This window comes from Triturus cristatus, chromosome 5_1, assembly GCF_964204655.1.
Source record: "Triturus cristatus chromosome 5_1, aTriCri1.1, whole genome shotgun sequence".
NCBI lineage: Eukaryota > Metazoa > Chordata > Amphibia > Caudata > Salamandridae > Triturus > Triturus cristatus.
Window position 1 is genome coordinate 174,281,445 of NC_140587.1, and position 22,705 is coordinate 174,304,149.

Here is a 22,705-nt window from a genome sequence, read left to right on the forward strand (position 1 = left end):
AATAATGTCTATGCCCGTATGACATCAATCAATTAAACAGAATTTAAAGAACGCAAATTCCAGAAGAGAGGCTGTGGTCCGTGGGTGGGAGGAGGTAATACCAGGATTTTGCCGCAAGGTAGGAGAAGGAGTGTCCTCCACTGTTGCTTCTGCGGGTGCGTGAAGTGTGTGCAAGGGAGAGTGAAGCAGAGAGCAGGTGTCTGGAGGGTTGGTGGAAGTTCAGGCGGTGCTGGATGTCTGCTGGTCCTTGATTGTGAAGCGCCTTGTAGATTGGATGAGCATCTTAAATTGACATCTTTTTTGAATGGGGATCCAGTGGAACATCTTGAGGTGGGGGTGGTGTGGGTCTGTTTGGGGAGGTCAAGCATGAGTCTGGTTGCTGAATTCGGTATGGTTTATAGTCTCCTCAGGGGGTGCGTTGTGATTCCTACATAGAGTACGTTTACTCTATGTAAACCGGCTGGTGTCTAGGGCTTGAGTGACTGTTTGTTTGTTGTTGATGGGTGTTAGACCTGGCACATTGGCGTGAGTCTCCCTTCCTCTTTTTGTCGCTGTGCCTCATGTGTTTTGCTGGTGTTAGCTGCTCAGAGCACTGTGCCACTGCCAACCAGTGCCACAGTGCAAGTGCTCCCTATATAAAATGTATATGTTGGTTGGATTCCATGATTCGCTTATTTGGTTTACTAGCAGACCCCAGTAAAGTGCACCAGGAGTGCCCCGGGCTTGTAAATGTAAATGCCGCTGGTGGGCTTGCAGCACTAGTTGTGCCACCCACAGAAGCGGCCTGGTAAAATGTGTCTAAGGTCTGCCATTGCAGAACCTGCGTGCAGTCTGGTACTGTCATGCTGACTGGCAGGTGCACACACTTGCCAGTCCCTGAACCTTCCCTTTACTTCATGTGAGTCACCCCTATGGTAGGCTCAAGGGCAGGGTACATTGTAAGCATAAGGTAGGACAAGCCCTGATGTGTGTGGCATGTCCTAATAGTGAATTACAGCCATTTTCGTTTTTCACTATTGTAAGGCTACCTGTTCTCATAGGCCAGAATGGGCTGTTTCAGCCCGCCTCTGCGCTGATGTGTATCTGTTGTCTGGTTTGTGTGAGTGACAGGGCTGGGGAATCCCAGAGGGGCAGGTCTAGGCAGCCGTTGGTGAATAGGAAGATTACACCAGGATGGGTGGGAGGAGTACACCTGGACTCTGAATAGGGCTGTGCTCTGCCACCACAATGCTGGCTCCACCCCCTGTGGAGCGTCTGATGTCTCTGCCCTGCACACTGAAAGCAGAGACCTGCATCATGTAAACAAAGTGCTCAGAAACCGGACCGAACTAGGCAAGGGCCCCCCTGGCCTGCAAGAACAAAAGAATCGCACTATAAGTATTGGGACCCTGCTCCCAAGAAACTAGATCCTGCTAACAAGACGAACCTCTGCCTGAGGAGAAGGAACCGGGAAAGCTGTAGGAGGAGTACTGTCCCTGGCCTGGGGGATTGGCCTGCAGTGGTGGCCTTGCTGCCGAAGGAGAGGAGAAAGATTGCTGATGAACTTTATTTCAACTTGTGCTATTTAAGATCTCCAAGGGCTTGTGACTGAGCTTGCCCCTGAACGAAGTCCCAGGACCAGTGGACTTCACCCCCCCTTGAGAGCCGCCATGCTCACCGCAAAACCGAAGCCGAGAGAAGTGTGCGCCTCCTAGATCGGCGCATACACTGGAGAACCTGTGCCCAGCTGTCCGGCCCAAACAACGCGACTAAGGCCCCCCTACGAGCCGTAGCTCGCAACGTGAAGGAAGGACTTCGTGCCGCACTTTTTATTGCCCCCCCTCTTCGCATCGTACTACTCAAGCGTGCCCCCCTACCCCTGTTGTGGGCAGGCTGTGGCGAGTGGTTGGTACGTCGCTCACAATCGGAGCGTACTACCTGCTTCGCACCGCGCTTCAAGAAAAGGCGCCGCTCTCAAGGTATGGCTCGTACGCCGCAACGAACATCATGAGCACCGTATCTACGCACCGTCCCCTCGAACATCATGACTGAGGCCCCCTACGAGCCGTAGCTCGCACCGTGACAGGAGGACATCGCAATGTACAACGCGCTTGGTATCATCGCATCGTCCGTGACGAACTTTCAAAGATAAGGGACTGAGTCCGCTTCGCACCGTAAGGTGTACGCTTCGCCCCGGAGCGTCTGCAGCGTCTGTGAGCCCCGCTCGTAAGCACCGCAGAGGTACGCTTCGCACCGGAGCGTCTGCAGCGCTTGGGAGACCCGCTCGTAAGCGTCTTCCCTTCCCTTACGAACCGTACGAAGTAACACAAACTGCACAGAACTGTTGAATACGCTTGAAACAAGAACTGCTTAATGCCAACAAGTATTGTGGGCCCCGTTATCGTTATTGGGTCTTGTGCTAAGTCTTATATATAAAACAACTATTTTTTGATAAACCCAGTGTGGAGTCCATTTGTGGGGGTATCATTGAATTACAGTATGTGGCCACAAATGCTTAACCATTGTGCCCTGAGATAAGCCTTGTCTGCTCGCGCCAAGCTACCTAGAGGGTGAGAAGGGGTTGTGTTGGGAGCGTAACCCCTTACCCTGACTGGAAGAGAGGATCCCTGCTTGACACAAGTACCTACCTGTGCCAACCAGAGGTCCCCAATTCCAACATTGGTGGTCAGCGGAGAGGATTCTGAATTTGCATTTTTGATTCATGTACAGTGATTTTGTGAACGCCACTTAGTGAGTTCAGACCCATAACGTAGCCACATACTTTTTGATTTTTGGTTGCCAAGAAAGATCCATTTTTGAAGAATCATGCCTGGTTCAGTCATTATTGAGAAAGCGGCATCTCTAGTCTTTGAAAGGGAAGAAGTAGAATGGGAAGAAGAGAGACTGGAGAGCTACACCAAGGCCCAGCTAAAGGGGTTCTGCAAAAAGTTCAAAGTTCCCCATTCTGGATGCAAGGTCAAGGCAGATCGACTCAAGGTGCTGAGGGCCTGGATTGAGTTAAGGGCGCCTGAGGATGCAGTGATAATTGAACCAGCAGAAAGCGTCCATAGCTTTGGCAGAGGCCTGTCGCCAGAAGAGTTGGCAGACAGGAAAGAAACCAGGATGCACGAAATAGAGATGGCAAAACTTAAATTGAATGGGCAACTGGAGCTAGAAAGCAAAAAGCTGGCTCTGGAAGAAAGAAGAATACAAATGGAGCATGACATGGAGTTGAGGGAATTAGATCTAAAGGCTAAAAGTTTAGAGTCTATCCCTCTAGTGGCAGCACACCGCCAGTGCAGGCAGAATCAAGGGTGTACATACCCAAGAATGTGGTAAAATATTTTTTTTTAAATGATGACATAGGGCAGTGGTTCAAGGCCTATGAGGTAGCCATGTCTTCCCACCGGGTCCCTGAGAGGGATTGGGGAGCGGGGTTGTGGGGACGGTTCCTTAGTGAGGGGCGGGACACACTGCTAGACTTGTCTTCAGATGTTTATAATTCTTATCCCCATATGAAGGCAGCGTTGATGACTAGGTATGGGTTGACCCCTGAGTTGTACAGGCAAAGGTTCAGGGGTTGCACAAAGATTCCCAACAGTACCTATGTGGAGTATGTAACTTTTTTTGCAGAGCACTGGATGGTTGGGTGAAGGGTAGCAAAGTTGATGATTTTCAAGGGCTTCTTGATTTAATGGCATGGGAGCACTTGTCTAGTAATTGTTTTCCTGAGCTACGCCAGCACCTGATTGATAGTAGGCTGACTAACCCTAGAAAGCTTGCTGAGGAGGCGGACCGCTGGGTCAGTACCAGGGTCCACAAAGGTCCAGTGGGAGACTCTGCCAGAGGTGGGCAGGGTCCCCAGCAGAAGAGTGGGGGGGGACAGGGGTAACCAGAGGGAGTTCCCAAGAAGGCCCCAAAGTAATCCCCAAGGGAACCAAGGGAAAGGTTCTCAGCCTCCCCCACCCCAGAAGCCGACCGGGGCCCCGACAGGTCCTCCTGTTCAGAAGGGGCCCCCAGGTGTTACAAGTGTAGTAGCCTGGGTCATTTTGCCTCTGATCTAAAGTGTCCCTTGTTTGGTAAACCAGCACCCACTGGTGCTCCACCCCGGCAGATGGCTAGTGTAGCCTTGGGGGAGGAGAGGGCAGTCCAAGGTGGATGGGGTCCCGCAGAGATGTCCCTTGTCTCATTAGGAGACTGTGAGATGGTCCCCCAAATCCAGCTGCCTGATAACACTAAGAAATACAGGCAGTGGATGACCATCAATGGCCGTAGAGTGGAGGCTCTGAGAGATACAGGAGCCAGTGTGACAGCTGTCAAGTGTCACCTGGTGTCTCAAGAGCAGGTGGTCCCAGGAGCATTCTATCCGGTTGTTGCCGCTGACAACACAGAGTCACTGCAAGGTGGCTCAGGTTCCCTTTGAGTGGGGGGGGGGTCTCTGGTACTCTTCAGGTAGCTGTGAGGCCCGCCATGCCTGTAGACTGTCTGTTAGGGAACGATTTGGAGAGCTCACCTTGGGCTAAGGTGGAGCGGAGTGCTCATCTGGAGATGTTGGGTATGCCGGATTGAGCGTGTGTCACCACGCGGTCCATGGCAGCAAGTAGAGGTGCTCAAGAGGTCCTGGAGCCTAAGAGGGAGGCCCAGGGACCGGCCTTAGAGAGAAGAGGAAGGGGGCGCGGGAAACCGGCCCCTGAAGTTCCCATGGCCCAGGAGGAAGCAGACCTTGAGGGAGATGCCCTGGAGCCTACGGAGGAGCAGATAGCTGAACTGGGGGACCTGCCTGAGCTGACCCATTGGCCGTAGGAAGGAGGCCCCTCCAGGGAGGACTTTTGTAAGGCGCAGAAAGAATGCCCTTCTCTCGTGGGTATGCGGCAGCAGGCTGCAGACCAGGCCGCAGGTGATCAGTCTGGGTCACATTTCATTTACTGGGAGAACGACCTCCTGTACACAGAGCCTAAGGTTGCTGAGCCTGGGTCAGCCCGTGTGCTGGTGGTACCCCAGGACTTCAGAGCCTTCCTACTGGGGCTGGCTCTCGATGTGCCATTGCCAGGACATTTGGGGCAGGACAAGACCTTTGAAAAGCTTGTCACCCACTTTTATTGGCCTCAAATGCGCAGGAGTTCAGACACTCACTGCAGGACCTGTCAGACTTGCCAGGCAAGTAGAAAGAGTGGGAGGAAGCAGAAGGCTCCTCACCAGCCATTCCCTGTGGTCAGTACCCCATTCCAGCGAGTGGGGATTGACATTGTGGGGCCACTGGACCCCAGGACAGCCATGGGCAACAGGTATATCCTGGTCCTGGTGGACCATGCCACCCGGTACCCGGAAGCCATCCCTCTGAGGCAGGCTGTGGCGCGTAGAGTGGTTGGTATGTCGCTCACAATCGGAGCGTACTATCTGCTTGGCACCGCATTTCAAGAAAAGGCGCCGCTCTCAAGGTACGGCTCGTACGCCGCAACGAACATCAAGAGCACCGTATCTATGCACTGTCCCCTCGAACATCGTGACTAAGGCCCCCTACGAGCCGTAGCTCGCACCGTGACAGGAGGACATCGCAACGTACAACGCGCTTGGTATCATCGCATCGTCCGTGACGAACTTTCAAAGATAAGGTACTGTGTCCGCTTCGCACTGTAAGGTGTACGCTTCACCCCGGAGCGTCTGCAGCGTCTGTGAGCCCCGTTCGTAAGCACCGCAGGGGTACGCTCCGCACCAGAGCGTCTGCAGCGTCTGTGAGCCCCGCTCGTAAGCACCGCAGGGGTACGCTTCACACCGGAGCGTCTGCAGCGCTTGGGAGACCCGCTCGTAAGCGTCTTTCCTCCCTTTACGAACCGTACGAAGTAACACGAACCGCACAGAACTGTTAAATACGCTTGAAACAAGAACTGCTTAATGCCAACAAGTATTGTGGGCCCTGTTATCGTTATTGGGTCTTGTGCTAAGTCTTATATATAAAACAACTATTTTTTGATAAACCCAGTGTGGAGTCCATTTGTGGGGGTATCATTGAATTACTGTATGTGGCCACAAATGCTTAACCATTGCGCCCTGAGATAAGCCTTCTCTGCTCGCGCCAAGCTACCTAGAGGGTGAGCAGGGGTTGTGTTGGGAGCGTAACCCCTTACCCTGACTGGAAGAGAGGATCCCTGCTTGACACAAGTACCTACCTGTGTCAACCAGAGGTCCCCAATTCCAACAACGGGGAACTATTTGAAGATTTTACAGAGCATGCGAAGGACGAGGAAGCAGGCAGAAGAGACTGCATTGATCTGGTTTTTCATGGTGAGCTTGCCATCCAGGAAGATGCCAAGGTTGCAAGCCTGAACTGTTGGAGTGGGTGCTGGTCTTAGTTTGTTAAGCCACTAGGAGCCGTTCCACGGAGAGGTGCTGTTCCCAAAGATCATAACTTCAGTCTTGTCTGTGTTGGTTTAGGTAATTTTTTTTAATCCAGTAGGCGATGCCAATCCTGCATCTTTTGAAGTTGGCCTTCATGGTGGAGAGGTCTTCTTATAGTCAGAGGATGAGCTAGGTGTTGTCAGCGTATAAAATTATGTTTATTCGGTGAGTTATGCTGATGTTGGCCTAGGGAGTCATGTAGATGTTGAACAGAGAAGGGCAGAGGGACGCCGCAGATGATGTTCTTGGTTCTGAGGTGAAAGGTGGTAGGTGGATTCTCTGAGGTCTTCCGGTGAGGGAGGATGAGATCCATTTGACAGCATCTCTGTCAGATCTCACCTTACTTTTTGCATGAGCTATAGGGATTTCCCGAGGTAAGTTTCCAACTTCATCCACCACCGAGACAGCCCAACACTAGTAAAAGGCAATCTAGGTTAAATGGGGGAAGAGGGGATGGGAAGAGAAAGGTCACTGGTCCTATGGAGTCAGTGCAGAGATGTTTATGTTATCCAGATATATTCTATATGCCTTCTGAGTAAAAAGGAAAGGAAAAGTTGGAATCAGTGAATCTGCTAATACGATAGGTTCTAGACAGCACGTGTCTATATTGCTTATTACTAGTGTAAGACAACCTGAGTAAATCCCCTCTTCCGTTAAGTAGGCAAATGACTGCATATAATGAAGTATCATACAATCTAAGGAAAAAAGAATAGAGAGTAAAGGTTTATGTGGCAACAGGAATCAAGAACACCATATATTCTATATACATGTGTGAGAGTTAAGTTTACCTTGTAGCTTTCTGTCTGTGGGACAATAGAAGGCTCAAACTACAGACCAGAAAAGTAGAAAAAATGGAATCAAAAGGTAAAACGAACTTCCATATACAATTTCCAACTGTGTATCTCTTCTAGTCAAAAAAAGGTCAAAACATAATACAACAAGCATTAGCATAGCCAATAGGTCTCGCCTTTGGGACCTTATAAGTATTTAGTTATGCGGCACAATATCCTTGGTGCAACAACATTAACTGTTGCATGGTTAAACACTTATAAGGTCCCAAAAGCGAGACCTATTGGCTATGCCAATGCTTGTTCAATCTGGTGAGCGCCATTTACTTTGAACATTTATACTAGGTCACTATGATAGAAATAGAAAACAGATCTTGGTTCCAACTTTTTGAAAACAGATACACACGGATTAAAACTGAGAGAAAGAGCACGCAAAATACATACATCTGAAATACATTCGGTAAAATAAGTGGTCATAATAAGAACTAAACAATTATAAAAACGCATAGTGCATTTAACATAAATCCATTAACTGCAAAGTGCATCATCGGACCACTGACATATACATGCAATGTATAGAATTGACAATTGTAGTGGAAATGTATTGATTTCATTATATAAGAACATCTGCTGTCGTTGTCATATACCTTAAAAAATTGTGCAAACCCCTTTCGTATAACATTTAAAAATGAAGCATGCTGCGTAAACATGAGGCGTCAGGAAGATAGGATTAAGTACAGATGATCCCTTAATTAGCATAGAAACCGCTCAAGGCAAAACCCGTAAAAGACACTTGTAATTGAAATAAAATGCATGGCTGCTCAGTGCTGAGTTAAATATAAACAAGTAGGCGCGATTGAAGCTTAAGGTCAATAGAACATATGCCAGACTTTCGAAATGTGACACATAATGTGTGTTTATGATCTCAAGTGCCAATCCATGAATAGCATGTTGAAACAAGCGGGACTGCAAGTCCCATAATGCCTCATTGTAATCACATGCAAAATGTTGAACAGGCAAGGAAAAATCCAGAGGCATCTATAGTATGAATAGCGTCCAAACTCAACAACCAAAGCGTAGCCTACAAAGTTATGCTAGTGTTCAGAAAACTCACGTGCCATGCAACACACTATAAGTGAATGCGCATCTTCACCATTGAACTCCGGACACGGGCGCCGAGTGGATTCCGGATGGGTAGGAATTTAAAGTAAAAAACACCCTATTAGTGTTAATGTCTAGTGTTCTCTGCTGCCTATGCAAATTCATTAAAGTGTAGGGTCGCGGCAGATCTTTGTGTAAAAATGTACGAGCCAAGCAAACCTCACCATTGGCATTTCTAGTCAGGGGGAAAACAAAGACACAAAGACAGACAGACAGACAGACAGACAGACACACACACACACACACACACACCCACCCCCTCCACCCCCCACGAGAGGCACGCAAGGTTTAATGTGCCTTGACAGAAACCCACATGGCGGCTGCGCGCGTGCACGCGCACGCAAGCTTGAGGCCAGGAAAAGCCTGTGGTAGCACTTTCAAAAGCCACTCACTAAATTTCTTGCAGCGCATGTGCTGGCTCAGCGAGACCTAAAAATATTAGAGCCTTAGTAAGTTTCCGTGTACTTAATTCTTTAGTGTTTTAGAGACAAGAATTATTATGGCTCTTACATTTTGTCCTTAGGATTATCACCACCATGTGCCAGAATGGCGGACTCCTGAGGCTGAGTACTGTGATCTGATAAGTGTAGTTTCATGCAGAAATTATCATCAATTAAACTCAGAGTGTGTTACCACCAAGGAGACTGGAAAATGTGATCCTTTGAATGTCCTGGTTTTCCTTTCTTGTCTCTGCAGGGACGTTCAGGAGCTGATCGGGAGCGGCCATGCACGATACCGTAAAGCAAGAGAGAAAGCCGATGAAAACACAGCTGAGGAGGCTGAACATGGCGTGTAGTGACCTGGAAGTAGAAGGTAAGTGAACCGACGGCAGGAAGGCTGTAGGCACAAACACTAGGATGCCAAGCAGCTTCCTGCCGGGTGAGGCAACTCCGCTCCTGCCACATCCGATATACGGATCGCAGCAGGCTCGATAATCTCCTTTTCGGTTTCGATGTGATGAAGCCTGTTGATAAGGTTGTGGTAGCATACGGTGTTGAATGCTGCTGAGAGGTTGAGAAAGATCAGGGCTGTTGTTTCTCCCCATTCGAGGAGGGATCTAGATCTAATGTCGTTAGTGGCATCGATCTGGGAGGTTTCAGTGCTGTGGTCGTGTGGAATCCAGATTGGGAAAGGTCCAGAAGATTGTTGATCTCCAGGTGTTCTACGAGTTGATGGTTGATGGCCTTTTTGAGGACTTTTGCGGAAATGGGGAACAGAGAGATGGGATGGTAGTTCTTGAGTTTGCTGGTGTCATTGTAAGATTTCTTGAAAAGGGGCTTGACTTCTTGACATAGTATAGACATTAGAACTCCTATAGAGGGTAAAGGGCACCAGAGATGGTGCTAAACTTTGTTTGGGATTGTACATTGCAATCCTGCAATTGTACCTTTATTGAACTGTTTAGTATTTTTTTGTGGGGAGCTGAAAGGACTTTATTTCTTACTAAAAATAAGAGCAGGGCTGGACATTACATTATTGTGTCTGTTGGTTGACTGTTTAGTTCTGAATGCTTGCCTCACCCTCTACTTCAGTGAAAAGACTTTGACTGCTCGATCTCACTATCGTGAGAATCAAGTGCAGAAAGGGATGTCCTTGGCTCCATTTTGAGCTATAGTAGGACAAACCCCAGGACACTAGAGGCAAACGACCTCAACCAACATGATCATTACCCTTGATCGTGGTCTGGCAGTGCCTGTGCAGGGCTATGATCTGGTGACAAGCACTTTGCAGCAATGAACGCATCACTCAGTTGTCAGTACTATCAGGTGGCATAGTGACATGTGAGGTAACAATCATTGCAGAATAAAGAGTGTATTTTAGGAAAATCTCTTTACAAAAACTGTGAGTTAAACACTTATCATGAAATGTTTATGGCAATGACACCCTTGTTAACTCTATAGCTACAGACACCCCTATGCAACACTTAAATATCGCGACCAGTGGCCGTGTCAGAGCGGTGATAAATGTGCGTCTATGCTAGTTGTGCGTCCACGTTACAGGCCTGCCCTTTCTTCCAGCCTGAGACAGGGTTAAGTGCACTAGTTATCCTGGGACATTCCAATCAGCTATGTCCTATCCCTGTAAGAGAGTTCTAATAAAGGCATAAAATATGACCGATTAAATAGACTGTTGCAGGAAAACCTTGCAATGAGGATTGAGCAGAACAGGGAATGTCCAAGGTCAGTGGCTGATGATGTATAAACAACACCGGAGCACGATTACATTACTAAATCCTTGGTTTAGGAAGAGTCTTACACCGTGCTTGCTCGATGGGTGGATAGATAACTCCAGATCCATGCATACACATATGATCAGAGGTACACATTCATAGAGATGCACACATTAAGGTGCACACTCACATACAAATGCTTGTACAAACTCACAGAGGGAAATCTTCACTCCATTCATACACAGGCTCACAGATATACCCATGCGTGCACATACTTACACGCAGATGCATTTAAAATCTCACAGATGTATAACTCCAGACCCACACATACACAAACTCACAGAGACACAAACTCATACAGATGCACACATAAATGTGTGCACACATACAAATATCCATAGACAGTTGTACAACACAGATGAACATCTCCAGACCGTGCATACACAAACCCTGGAAATCACACTCTCACATTGGCACACCCATACATATACATACTGACACAGAGATGCTTACATAATCTCAATGATGTATAACTCCACACCTATGAATACACAAGCTCACAGACGCACACACACATACAGATGCACATGCATTTGCAAACTCACAAATACCAGCAGACTTTGCGATATGAAAACCCCTAGACAGGCATTCAAATATGCAAGTACAAACCCAGAACCAATAAATCCCAACTGAAGTGTACCCAACCTTCAAACACACATGTACCCATATGAGCACATGCATCTATGAATCGCAATATATACATGCATACACAGAAAACTCATCCATGCCCACAAAAACACACAAATATAGAGATGTGCAGACATGCATGTACTCCCATGAATAACTCCAGGACCATTCATACATGAACACCTAAGCATAAACATGCATGCATGCACACGCACACATGCACACACACACTGGTACATATTTACTGCCAAATAACGCCACACCTGTGCACATATACACTAACACGCACCATGTAAGTATGTAGGTGCTATCTTAAGGTCAGAAAGTAATTCTTGGTTTTATTTATTTTAGGATGGACCCTTGCCGATTTCAGCCCCAATATCCAAGCACAGTGACTCTGGTCAGATTTATCAGGTGGAAACCTTGTCGCAGTCTGTAGGGTCACTCATCAGCCTCTGTGTGTCCTTACAAAGACATGGGCATAGACATATACAGACACACAGAGACACAACACTCACTGCAGCTTCTCACCCTCATGGTTTTATATTGTTCCTCTTCCTTGATTTTAGACTCCAGAATATATTCCTCCTCTTTCTTCAGAAGACGCCGCCACTCTTGAAGTTTTACCTGCAGGGATGAGAGCGCAAAAATAAGTGTAGATCTGTAGAGTACGGTCTTACTTACAGAAAAGAGTCACTAGAGTTTCTGCCCCATGTGCGCAGACTGTACGTGCCAGTCATACATTAATATTGTGAGTACCACCCAAACATATCCAGATTGTAAGTACCAGTCGCACATATCAGGATTGTAAGCACCAGCCCCAAGTATCACAGCCAAGGACACAGACCACGGTGTCACTTCTTTGGACCTGTTCTTGCCTAAAAGGACCTGAAATCCTGTTCCATGCAAACTAGCGTCATCACTGGCACTTACTTGTACTTGATAAAGACACTGGGCTCGAGTCACAAAGGTAAACTTAGACTTATGGTCTAAACTTAGACCAAACGTCTAAGTTTATGACTTTAGGAATTCACAAAGGGCATTTACAGGTACCATCTTTTAGTTCGCACTTGGATTGTTTGTGAATTCCCAGAGTTGTAAACGCAGACGTTTGGCCTAAGTTTAGACCAAACATCTAAGTTTACCTTCGTGTATCGGGGCCCACTGTGCATACTTTAAGCCTAACTGCATGGAAACATTTAGACTTGGCAATTTGTTTTTTAACAAAGTGGGAGATGGGGAGCAGAGAGATTGTTTTTTAACAAAGGGGGAGGTATCTTGTGAGTTAGAAATGGTGGGACCCTTTTGGCTTCAGTTGGACTCTACACTTAGACATGAATGTTCAAATGCAGGGAAAGGGAGACAGGTTTGGAACGTTGAGTTCGCGTTTACACATTGATGAATAAAGGCGTGTAAATCTACCCTCCGTGTGTGGCGTAGGCATTTGCGAGTGCCCAGCCTGGGGAGAATGCTACATACAGGACATTCTGACCCTCACTCTTAGTAACTCTGCCATACCAAACTCTTTCAAGCTCCACTCCTGCCACTTCCCTCTATCAATCTCCAAAATAGCATCCTTTTAACTGATCTACAGATGACCCGGACCAAGCAAGCACTTAATAGAAGAAACTTCAGACATCACCTCTGCCTCCATCCAATGCAGTCACCCACATTCCTCAGAGACTTCCACCTCCCTTGCAACTCCAATACAAAATGCATGAAGGAATCCTTCTACACACTACTCAACACACTGGACATAACAGAACTCATCAACAACCCAACACAAAGGCAACACGTCAGATCACTTTCTATCAGCGTCTCCTAATAGCTGCACCCAATTAGAAGAAAAATATCCCTCCACTCCATCCAACAGTCTTCTGAAACAGAGATGGCGGAGTGTGAAAACAGGAGAAGTCAAACACCCTACTAAAAACACAAACTGCAGATCCTTCACCATAGCAGCTAAATCCTTTTTCTACAAAACCACCATCAGTGAGGCAATCAACATAAGAAGAACTCTCTTCAAGCTGTCAAACATTGAACCAAACCTCTCTCAGAACCCACAGTCTCTGCATCAGTCGAGAAATACAATGCCATCAAACTCTTCTTCACCAAGATCAACATATCATATCTAACATTGTTGCCACTTCCACAATCCCTCCACTTTAAACCATCCCCCATTGCCACACCCGTCAATGGATCTTCTTCAATCCAGTCTCGTACATGGGTCTCCCCAATATCCTAAACTTTAGTCTAGAGAACCTCTGATCATAAGAAGACCCTTCCTTCATCTGTCATCAAAATGTACCACATTGTCAGCATCTCCTTCAGCCAAGGAACACTCTCAGACACTCTTAAGATCTTTCCACTGCTAAAAATGCCATCCCTGGGCCTGGCCGACCTCACAGAAGTCTAACCTATTACCTACCTTTCATTTGTAGGGAAGATCAACAAGAAAGCAGCTGCCACACTCTACAGGAGCACATCAGCAAGAGTGATCTTCTACAGGAGGACCAATCTGTCTTCATGCCACGCTGCAGCCCTGACACAGCCACACTCCAAGTAGTCGACAACACCCTCCTCGTCAACAACAAGAAAAACTCTCAACCTTATGGTCCTGTTCCTGGACCTCTCTGTAGCCTTCGACACAGACGATCATCCACCTCTGATCAACACCTTGAAAAAATGAGTGAGATTTTCAGGCACTGTCTTTAAATAGTTCACATCCTACATCACCAACTGGAATCCGTTCATGCAAATAGGTTCCACAAGATCACAGAAATTCCCTGTCTCCAGCGGAGTACCTCAGGGTTCTATTCTTTCTCCCATCATCTTTAACCTCTACACAGAATTTATCGGATCCATTCTAACAGACAGTAGCATCAAGGTCCATCAGAATGCAGATGATGCGGCATCTCTACCTTAAATATCCTCACCCAACCATATCCTTAAATTCTGCCCTGATCTCATCCAGTCTTGGATGTCCCCTAATGTATTAAACTTAAACGACACAAAGACTAAACTCTTCCTGTAAGCCGCTAGCTCAGAACAGACCCAGATTTTAGCCTGGCTCTCCAACGAACACGTATCAGTCTTTACTCCCACCCTCGACACAGACCTCTCATTCAAGCAACACACTGAATGAATGACAATGAATGCCAAGAAAGCTCGATTCCAATGTCCTCTCTTTAGGAGGTTGTTTATCCTGGAAGATGACTTCAGAACAAACGTACAAGGCCTTGCCCATGGGGCTAGAGACAAGGCCCTGGTCAACAGTCTCTCCAACACCACCCTAGCACCCCTGAAAGGCAGCACACATAAAGCAGCGCAGCTCATCAAGGGCTTGAAGAAATCACCTCGACATTAAAAGACCTACACTGACTCCCCCTTCCAGGCCAAGATCATTTCCATCACTTATAAAGCGCTCAACAACAAGACTATGCTCATCTGGCAAACCAACTATACACGTTCAAGGAACAACATCAGACCAGGAGCGTGGATATTCAAGAGGATATAATCTGGAAAAACAAGCTGCTTTACATTCCTTCGAGACTTAGCCTGAAGGCTGCTCTCCACAGCTAACACTAGGATAGCTTTCAATAAAGGTTGTCTTTAAGCTAATCATCAATAAGGGTTGTTTGGACTGGTGCAAGGTGTCCAGTATAACTAGTGAACAGCATATACCAGGCCAACTTCTCACATGCCACACCCTGCATTACTGCACCTCTTCTGCTGTGTCTGAGCCCATGTGAGCCCATGTGTCACACCCTGCATTACTGCACCTCTTCTGCTGTGTCTGTGCCCATGTGAGCCTGTGTGCCACACCCTGCATTGCTGCACCTCTTCTGCTGTGCCTGTGCCCGTGTGCCCCACCCTGCATTACTGCACTTCTTGTACTGTGTCTGTGCCCATGTGAGCCCATATATGACACCCTGCATTACTGCACCTCTTTTGCTGTGTTTGATGCCCCTGTGAGCCTGTGTGCCACACGCTGCATTACTGCACCTCTTCTACTGTGTCTGTGCCCATGTGAGCCCATATGTGACACCCTGAATTACTGCACCTCTTCGGCTGTGTTTGATGCCCCTGTGAGCCTGTGTGCCACACCCTGCATTACTGCACCTCTTCTGCTGTGTTTGTGCCCCTGTGAGCCTGTGTGCCACACTCTGCATTGCTGCACCTCTTCTGCTGTGTCCATGTGAGCCCATGTGCCACACTCTGCATTGCTGCACCTCTTCTGCTGTGTCCATGTGAGCCCATGTGCCACACCCTGCATTGCTGCACCTCTTCTGCTGTGTCTGTGCCCATGTGAGCCTGTGTGCCACACCCTGCATTACTGCACCTCTTCTGCTGTGTTTGATTACCATGTGAGCCTGTGTGCCAGACCCTGCTTTGCTGCACCTCTTCTGCTGGGTCTGTGCCCATGTGAGCCTGTGTGCCACATCCCGCATTACTGCACCTCTTCTGCTGTGTCTGTGCCCATGTGAGCCCATGTGTCACACCCTGCATTACTGCACCTCTTCTGCTGTGTCTGAGCCCATGTGAGCCTGTGTGTCAAACCCTGCTTTGCTGCACCTCTTCTACTGTGTCTGTGCCCGTGTGCCACACCCTGCATTACTGCACCTCTTCTACTGTGTCTGTGCCCATGTGAGCCCATATGTGACACCCTGCATTACTGCACCTCTTGTGCTGTGTTTGATGCCCCTGTTAGCCTGTGTGCCACACCCTGCATTACTGCACCTCTTCTGCTGTGTTTGTGCCCCTGTGAGCCCGTGTGCCACACTCTGCATTGCTGCACCTCTTCTGCTGTGTCCATGTGAGCCCATGTGCCACACTCTGCATTGCTGCACCTCTTCTGCTGTGTCCATGTGAGCCCATGTGCCACACCCTGCATTGCTGCACCTCTTCTGCTGTGTCTGTGCCCATGTGAGCCCGTGTGCCACACACTGCATTGGTGCACCACTTCTGCTGTGCCAAGCAGCATGTGAGTATGTGTGCTACACCGTGCATTGGTGCACCTCTTCTGCTGGGTCTGTAACCATGTGAGCCTGTGTGCCACACCCTGCATTGCTGCACCTCTTCTGCTGTGTCTGTGCCCATGTGTGCCCATGTGTGACACCCTGCATTACTGCACCTCTTGTGCTGTGTCTGTGCCCATGTGAGCCCATGTGTGACACCCTGCATTACTGCACCTCTTCTGCTGTGTCTGTGCCCATGTGAGCCCATGTATGACAGCCTGCATTACTGCACCTCTTCTGCTGTGTTTGTGCCCCTGTGAGCCCGTGTGCCACACTCTGCATTGCTGCACCTCTTCTGCTGTGTCCATGTGAGCCCATGTGCCACACCCTGCATTGCTGCACCTCTTCTGCTGTGTCTGTGCCCATGTGAGCCTGTGTGCCACACCCTGCATTACTGCACCTCTTCTGCTGTGTTTGATTACCATGTGAGCCTGTGTGCCAGACCCTGCATTGCTGCACCTCTTCTGCTGGGTCTGTGCCCATGTGAGCCCGTGTGCCACACCCTGCATTGCTGCACCTCTTCTGCTGTGTGTGATGACCATGTGAGCCCATGTGTGACACCCTGCATTACTGCACCTCTTCTGCTGTGTCTGTGCCCATGTGAGCCTGTGTGCCACATCCCGCATTGCTGCACCTCTTCTGCTGTGTCTGAGCCCATGTGAGCCTGTGTGCCAAACCCTGCATTGGTGCACCACTTTTGCTGTGCCAAGCAGCATGTGAGTATGTGTGCTACACCCTGCATTACTGCACCTCTTCTGCTGTGTCTGAGCCCATGTGAGCCCATGTGCCACATCCTGCATTGCTGCACCTCTTCTGCTGTGTCTGTGCCCATGTGAGCCCGTGTGCCACATCCTGCATTACTGCACCTCTTCTGCTGTGTCTGTGCCCATGTGAGCCCATGTGTGACACCCTGCATTACTGCACCTCTTGTGCTGTGTCTGTGCCCATGTGAGCCCATGTGTGACACCCTGCATTACTGCACCTCTTCTGCTGTGTCTGAGCCCATGTGAGCCTGTGTGCCACACCCTGCATTGCTGCACCTCTTCTGCTGTGCCAAGCAGCATGTGAGTATGTGTGCTACACCCTGCATTGCTGCACTTCTTCTGTTGTGTACAATGACCATGTAACCGCATATACCACACCATGCATTTGTGCACCTCTTGTGGTATGTCCGATGACCCTGTGAGCCTGTATGCTACACCCTGCATTGTCGCATCAAGTCTTCAGACACTGAGAACTTACACTGCACTGCCACACTGAATCCGTTGAGTATAGTGCAAGGTCCCAGAACACCCACACACATCCCTTCTGCTCTTCTGCAGCCGCCTCTGTGCGTCACAGTATGCGGCCTATGATCTCGGCGCTCTGACAGACACACTTTGTGCTCTTTTGCAGGTCCTTATAAAGCCTCACAGAGTGTATTCACTTGCGATCCCTAAAGACCAACGAACATACCTTGTAATTTTCATCAGCCTTCTCTAGGGACACATAACACCCCCAAAATATACATCGAATCCTCTTAAAGACGTAATATGTGCATTCACTTGTGAATCGTGAACATCCACAGACATGCGTTGTGCTCCTCTGCAGCTTCTTCCTCTGCAGAACGTACAGTGTCTTCACTTGTGAATCTTGAACACCTACACACACCTTATGATGATCCTACAGAATGTCTTCACTTGTGAATCCTGAACATCAACACACATACCTTGTGCTCCTCTGCACCTTGCAGCTTTTTCCTCTGTAGAACTTACAGTGTCTTCATTTATGAATCCTGAACACCCAGATACACTCCTTGCACAGACTTCCCTTAAGGGCCTACGGGTGCACTATGATCCATAAACATTCACACGTAGGTCTAGAGCTCTTTAGCAGCCTCCTCTATGGACTCTCGGGTGCCTTTTAACTCCCTGAACATCCCCAGACACACCCTGTTCTCTTATGCAGCTTCCTTAAGTAGGGTGACCAGATGACTCCAAGCCACCGGGACACATTTCCATTTCTGGGCTTTTGATTTAACAGATCAGGTCATTCTGGGACTTGTAGTCTTGGTTCATTTTACTTGACCCTGTTGCTTCAACACACCAGATAAAAATGATATGTAAAAGCTAAATCCAGGAAAGGAAAAGTGGTGTCCCAGTGACATGGAGCAATCCGGCCACCCTATAAAAATGGTGACTCGTGATTTGTTAACACCGCGTACTTCGCTTGTGGTCTTTGACTGCCCCTTGGTGTGGCTCACCAAGTCATTTTGTGATCCCTGAACGCCCACAGACATGCCTTGTACTCTTCTGCAGCCTCTTCTACAGGACTTGCTGAGTGAGTTTTATGTTCCTTGGACTCCCGGCACACCAAACATATCATCCTCTGATCCTCTGCACAGAAAAGCCTCAGTTTCTCTTCATGTTTCTCACACAGATTCTCCTCCGGGGCCCTCACGGGGGGCAGATGAAGCTGCTTTGCAATTTGCACCACGTTCCCCAGTTGCCTGTTGGGTCGGAGTTTTTTCCTCCGAGATATTTCCCTGCACTGTGGACAGGGGAAGTTTCCATCTCTTCCCTCCCAGCTCTGAGTGATGCAGGAGCGGCAGAAGTTGTGTCCACAATCGATCATCACCGGATCATTAAAATATTCCAAACAGATGGAACAAGTGGCCTCTTCCTTGAGGTTCCCGAGCTGAGCTGCTGCCGCCATGATTCAGAAACGCAGGAAGTGCGTCTGCCCCTCTCTGGCTGCGCTGGGACTTCCGGGTTCATGTTACAGTCACAGAGCAGAGCTAAATACCAGTGATTTTAGTTTTCTTCTCCGATTCTGCAAGTGCCAGGAGCGGTCACCTAAAGATGGATTTCGAAAAAATCCTCCGAGTTAGTTTTAACCTGACAATTCTGCGTCTGCTTGTTATAATACTTGTTTTAGAACTGGAATGACATCTGGAAAATAATTATGAAACAATTTCTTCATGCATTTTCTGTTTGAAAGGCTGAAAAATAACTGCTTTTCTCACTTCTTTACATGTAATAATAATTCATTATCGGGATCACTGGCATTACCCGTAATTGGAGGAGCAATTTATACCGCAGGGTGGACTAAATTATACAGCGAGATGAGGCAAAATATGCGGCTTAATAGCAACCTTTGACCGCATGATTTCAATATCCTGCAATTTTAGCCAACACAATCATTGTCTGAGCAGAGGTTTCACCTCATTAATGCAGTTAAACTCCTCACTACAACTTTCATCAGATAAATGGTGACCAGTGGAGCCTTGGAAAGGGGCTGCCACATGTGGCGCTTTTTAGTCATTGGTCATATGTTTGAGGCAGACACCGTTTTATGCGGTACATGTGGCATAGCCGTAATTACATGCCCAATTCAACTTGTGCAAAATCCATTATTTCCATTGACTCTGATCACAAAACATTTGTGCAAAAACAAGCTTTCTATTTTGTTCGGAAAATATTTGTAAATATTTTACTGGTTATAACTACACATTATTTTAATTTAACACCTTGGAATTTCACGTGTATTCAGTATTTACACTGCTCATATCAGTTACTTCTATACTCAAACAGGAGCTGTTCATTAAAGGTCAGAGGTCAGAACCTACCAGTGATTACAATAATAAAAAGCTGAGTTTGCTTTCTCGTGGTAGACACTGAAAAAGTGAATAAAACATAAAAGACCCTTTTACTCTCCTCGTCTTGCATAGTTAGTAGTCACTATTAACTATTTCCAAATCCAATGTAAGCATATGAGATATATACACTTCTGCGAATTCTAGGTGTGCACCTTTAATTGTTTGTATGTGTTTCTTTAGCAGACGTCCTGGTGCTGTAAAGTGTATTGATTACTAATTTCCTTCTTCGTGCTCTCTCCTCTGTTTGTGGTTTATTACAGTTTAAGACGTTTCAGGCTGATGCTGAAAGAAGAGAGAGGGCCTTCACCTGGATTCTTTGAATAGTGTAAGGATGGAAAGTCCTTCAGGGTCAGTGTAAGACATGAGAGTGAAATATCTCCACAACATGTCTGCAGCTTGCAATACTCCTGTGTGTCATCAGAACAATTCACTGTCTACCATGTACCAGGGCTCCCCTGAGAATCTGTAATTATGTAATATACTATGCAGCTAACCACAGATGTGTACGTTATACCCCAGAGAGCACATACATATTCCGCTGTTCTTATGCCAGTCTAAACTTTGTCCAAACAGGCTGCACCAAGATGGGCCAATCCCTGTGTGGACATTTACTGACACATATATGAATGATTTAATTATGTAAAAATATGCATGCAGGTTTTTATCCATACATCTCAGTCATTCATTAAAAATATCCTGATGTGAGGTTTCTATTGTATTCTATTTTTAGGTCTGGCGTTAACCAAGACCTTTTGATTGTACTAAAATATATATAATATACTAACATATAGCGGCTTTCAGCCACCCCTTTTCATCCATTGGTCTGTTGTTGTGTCATTCACATTTTGCCTCCACCCACTACACCATGTAGCATGGGGCAGAGGGTCAGCCTACTAAAGCCACTGGTTAACGTCGCTTTGAGTGACTGCATTTCGCTCACTCACAAGGAGCACATCCACACATAAGCCAGTTCCCTTCAGTGGCAGTATTTTTTGTTTTTACTTTATAATTACTTTAGTCTTGCCTTTGTGTTTAGAGGGTTCTGATGTGAACACAGGGCACATAACATCTTTAGCAGATCCCAGCTCTTGCCATTGCTGTTGTAAATTCCTTTTGGAATGTTTAGCTTTTCTGGCAGCTGCTATTTCACATGATTGAGTTAGTTTGAAATTGTTCTGTATTAATTTGTTTTATTTTTACTTTATTTATTTTTCTCTTTTTTCTTTCTTTCTTTCTTTCTTCATTTCTTTCTCCTTTCTTTCATCTTCTTTCCTTCTCCCTGTTTCTTTCTTTCTATTACTTTTGCTCTTTCTATTACTTTTTACTTTCTTTCACCTTTTTTCCTTTTCTGTCCTTCCTTCATTTTTCTCTCGTTCTTTCTTTATTTTTCGCTTTCTTTCTCTTTCCTTCTTTCTTTCACTTTCCATGTTTCTTTCTTTCTCTTGCCTTATAACCCTTGCTTTCTTTCATCTCTTCTTTAAATGCTTCCTACTGTCTTTCTTTATCTTTCCTTCTCTTTTTCATTCTCTCTATCTTCCTTTCTTTCAATCTCTTTCTTTCCATCTTTATGTCCTTCTTTCTTTCTTTCCTTCTCTTTTTTCATTCTCTCTATCTTCCTTTCTTTCAATCTCTTTCTTTCCATCTTTATGTCCTTCTTTCTTTCTTTCCTTCTCTTTCTTTCTTCCTTTCTTTCTTTCCTTCTCTGTTTCTTTTCTTCTCTCATTCTGTCTTTCCTTTTTTTCTTGCCTTTTGTCAGAACCCTTTCAGAGGGCCAAGGGGCATGTAGGGGCTACTGGGCTCAACCGTGGTGGTTGAGGCCTTCTACATCTGATGTCCCAGGGCTCTACCTACTATGGGTCCGGATCAACTGGGACAGGTATCCTTTCTGCACTTGACTCCCAGGGGTAGCTGTGGTTGAGCACTCATGGCTCCCTTGGGGGCATTTAGATACAGTTCAATGAACACAACTCGTAACTCAAAGTGCAAACAGTACGCGCAATAAATCAATCTCCAGTCCAATACTCGCTTTTATAGAAAAAAGAAGCATTTTATTTCTAACACTACAAATACAAAGGTAAATGACATTCGGAAGCAATAACGCAATCTCCCTTCAAGCCTGGGCTCTAGTAGTTGTCAGGCAGATCTCTGTTCCCACCCGCCTTCTTGTAATGTGTTTGGCGTTATTCCACATTTAGTGGTGGCTGCATCCAGGTAATGCAAACTATTAGGCCGCACTCAACAGTTTTCCCTTTGACACTTGAGGAATTATTCAAAAGCGTCCATGGTGTCGTAGCACCATTAGCAGCAAGTCCTCCGGGGCCAATAAGGCCCAGTTCCAGTCTTACCCGCTCTGGCGGTGTGGCAATGTTCATTGGTGAGGCGAGTGCCCTCTCCTCTGGCTCTCATGAGTCCGGATGGTGTAGGGTAAGAATGTGCCGCTCCCGATGTACGCAGCAGCACCCAGCGGCCCAGTCTCTCCCTGTCAAGCAGCACTGCCACTTCTTTCCAGTGATCAGAGCTTCTCCGGCTCTGCAGACACAAAGCTAAGCTGCTCTTCTCCCTAGCGGAGGGGGGCTGGTGTGGTCCTCTGGCTCCCAACCATAGCTCCAATGAGGGTATTATGTCCTCGGCAGTGTCTTGATGATCCTCGAGGAATCCGTCAGGTTAGATCTAATCGTGTGGACTAGACCCACTGATCACAGCAGTATTGCTTAGGCCTGAACCCTTGGCCAAAGTGATACCGGCAGCCCCATGTTGATCATGATCCAGGCGCAGACTTTCCTTATGCAATCGCCCTCACTACGTTGGCCCCTCCTGGCATAAGGAGTCGCTGATTTCGGCAGTCACAAGTCCGGCACTCCTGGCCCAA

The 22,705-nt window shown here is 47.2% G+C and overlaps 1 protein-coding gene across 3 annotated transcripts in view; it reads right to left on the reverse strand.

Annotated features, from left to right (window-relative positions):
• LOC146830580 (E3 ubiquitin-protein ligase TRIM39-like) overlaps nt 1-18,913 on the reverse strand; it is a 210,877-nt gene extending 191,964 nt beyond the window's left edge. The window contains exons 1-2 of one of the 3 annotated variants that reach the window (XM_085604778.1): nt 18,480-18,913; nt 11,713-11,808 (exon numbers count right to left, since the gene is read on the reverse strand). In XM_085604778.1, the coding sequence (XP_085460904.1) occupies nt 11,713-11,808; nt 18,480-18,893 (510 nt within the window). In that variant the 5' untranslated portion in view covers nt 18,894-18,913. Of the gene's footprint in view, nt 1-11,712; nt 11,809-18,402 lie in introns of all 3 variants that reach the window. The other 2 variants (XM_085604779.1, XM_085604780.1) reach the window with 2 other exon arrangements.
• Between the last annotated feature and the right edge of the window lie 3,792 nt (nt 18,914-22,705).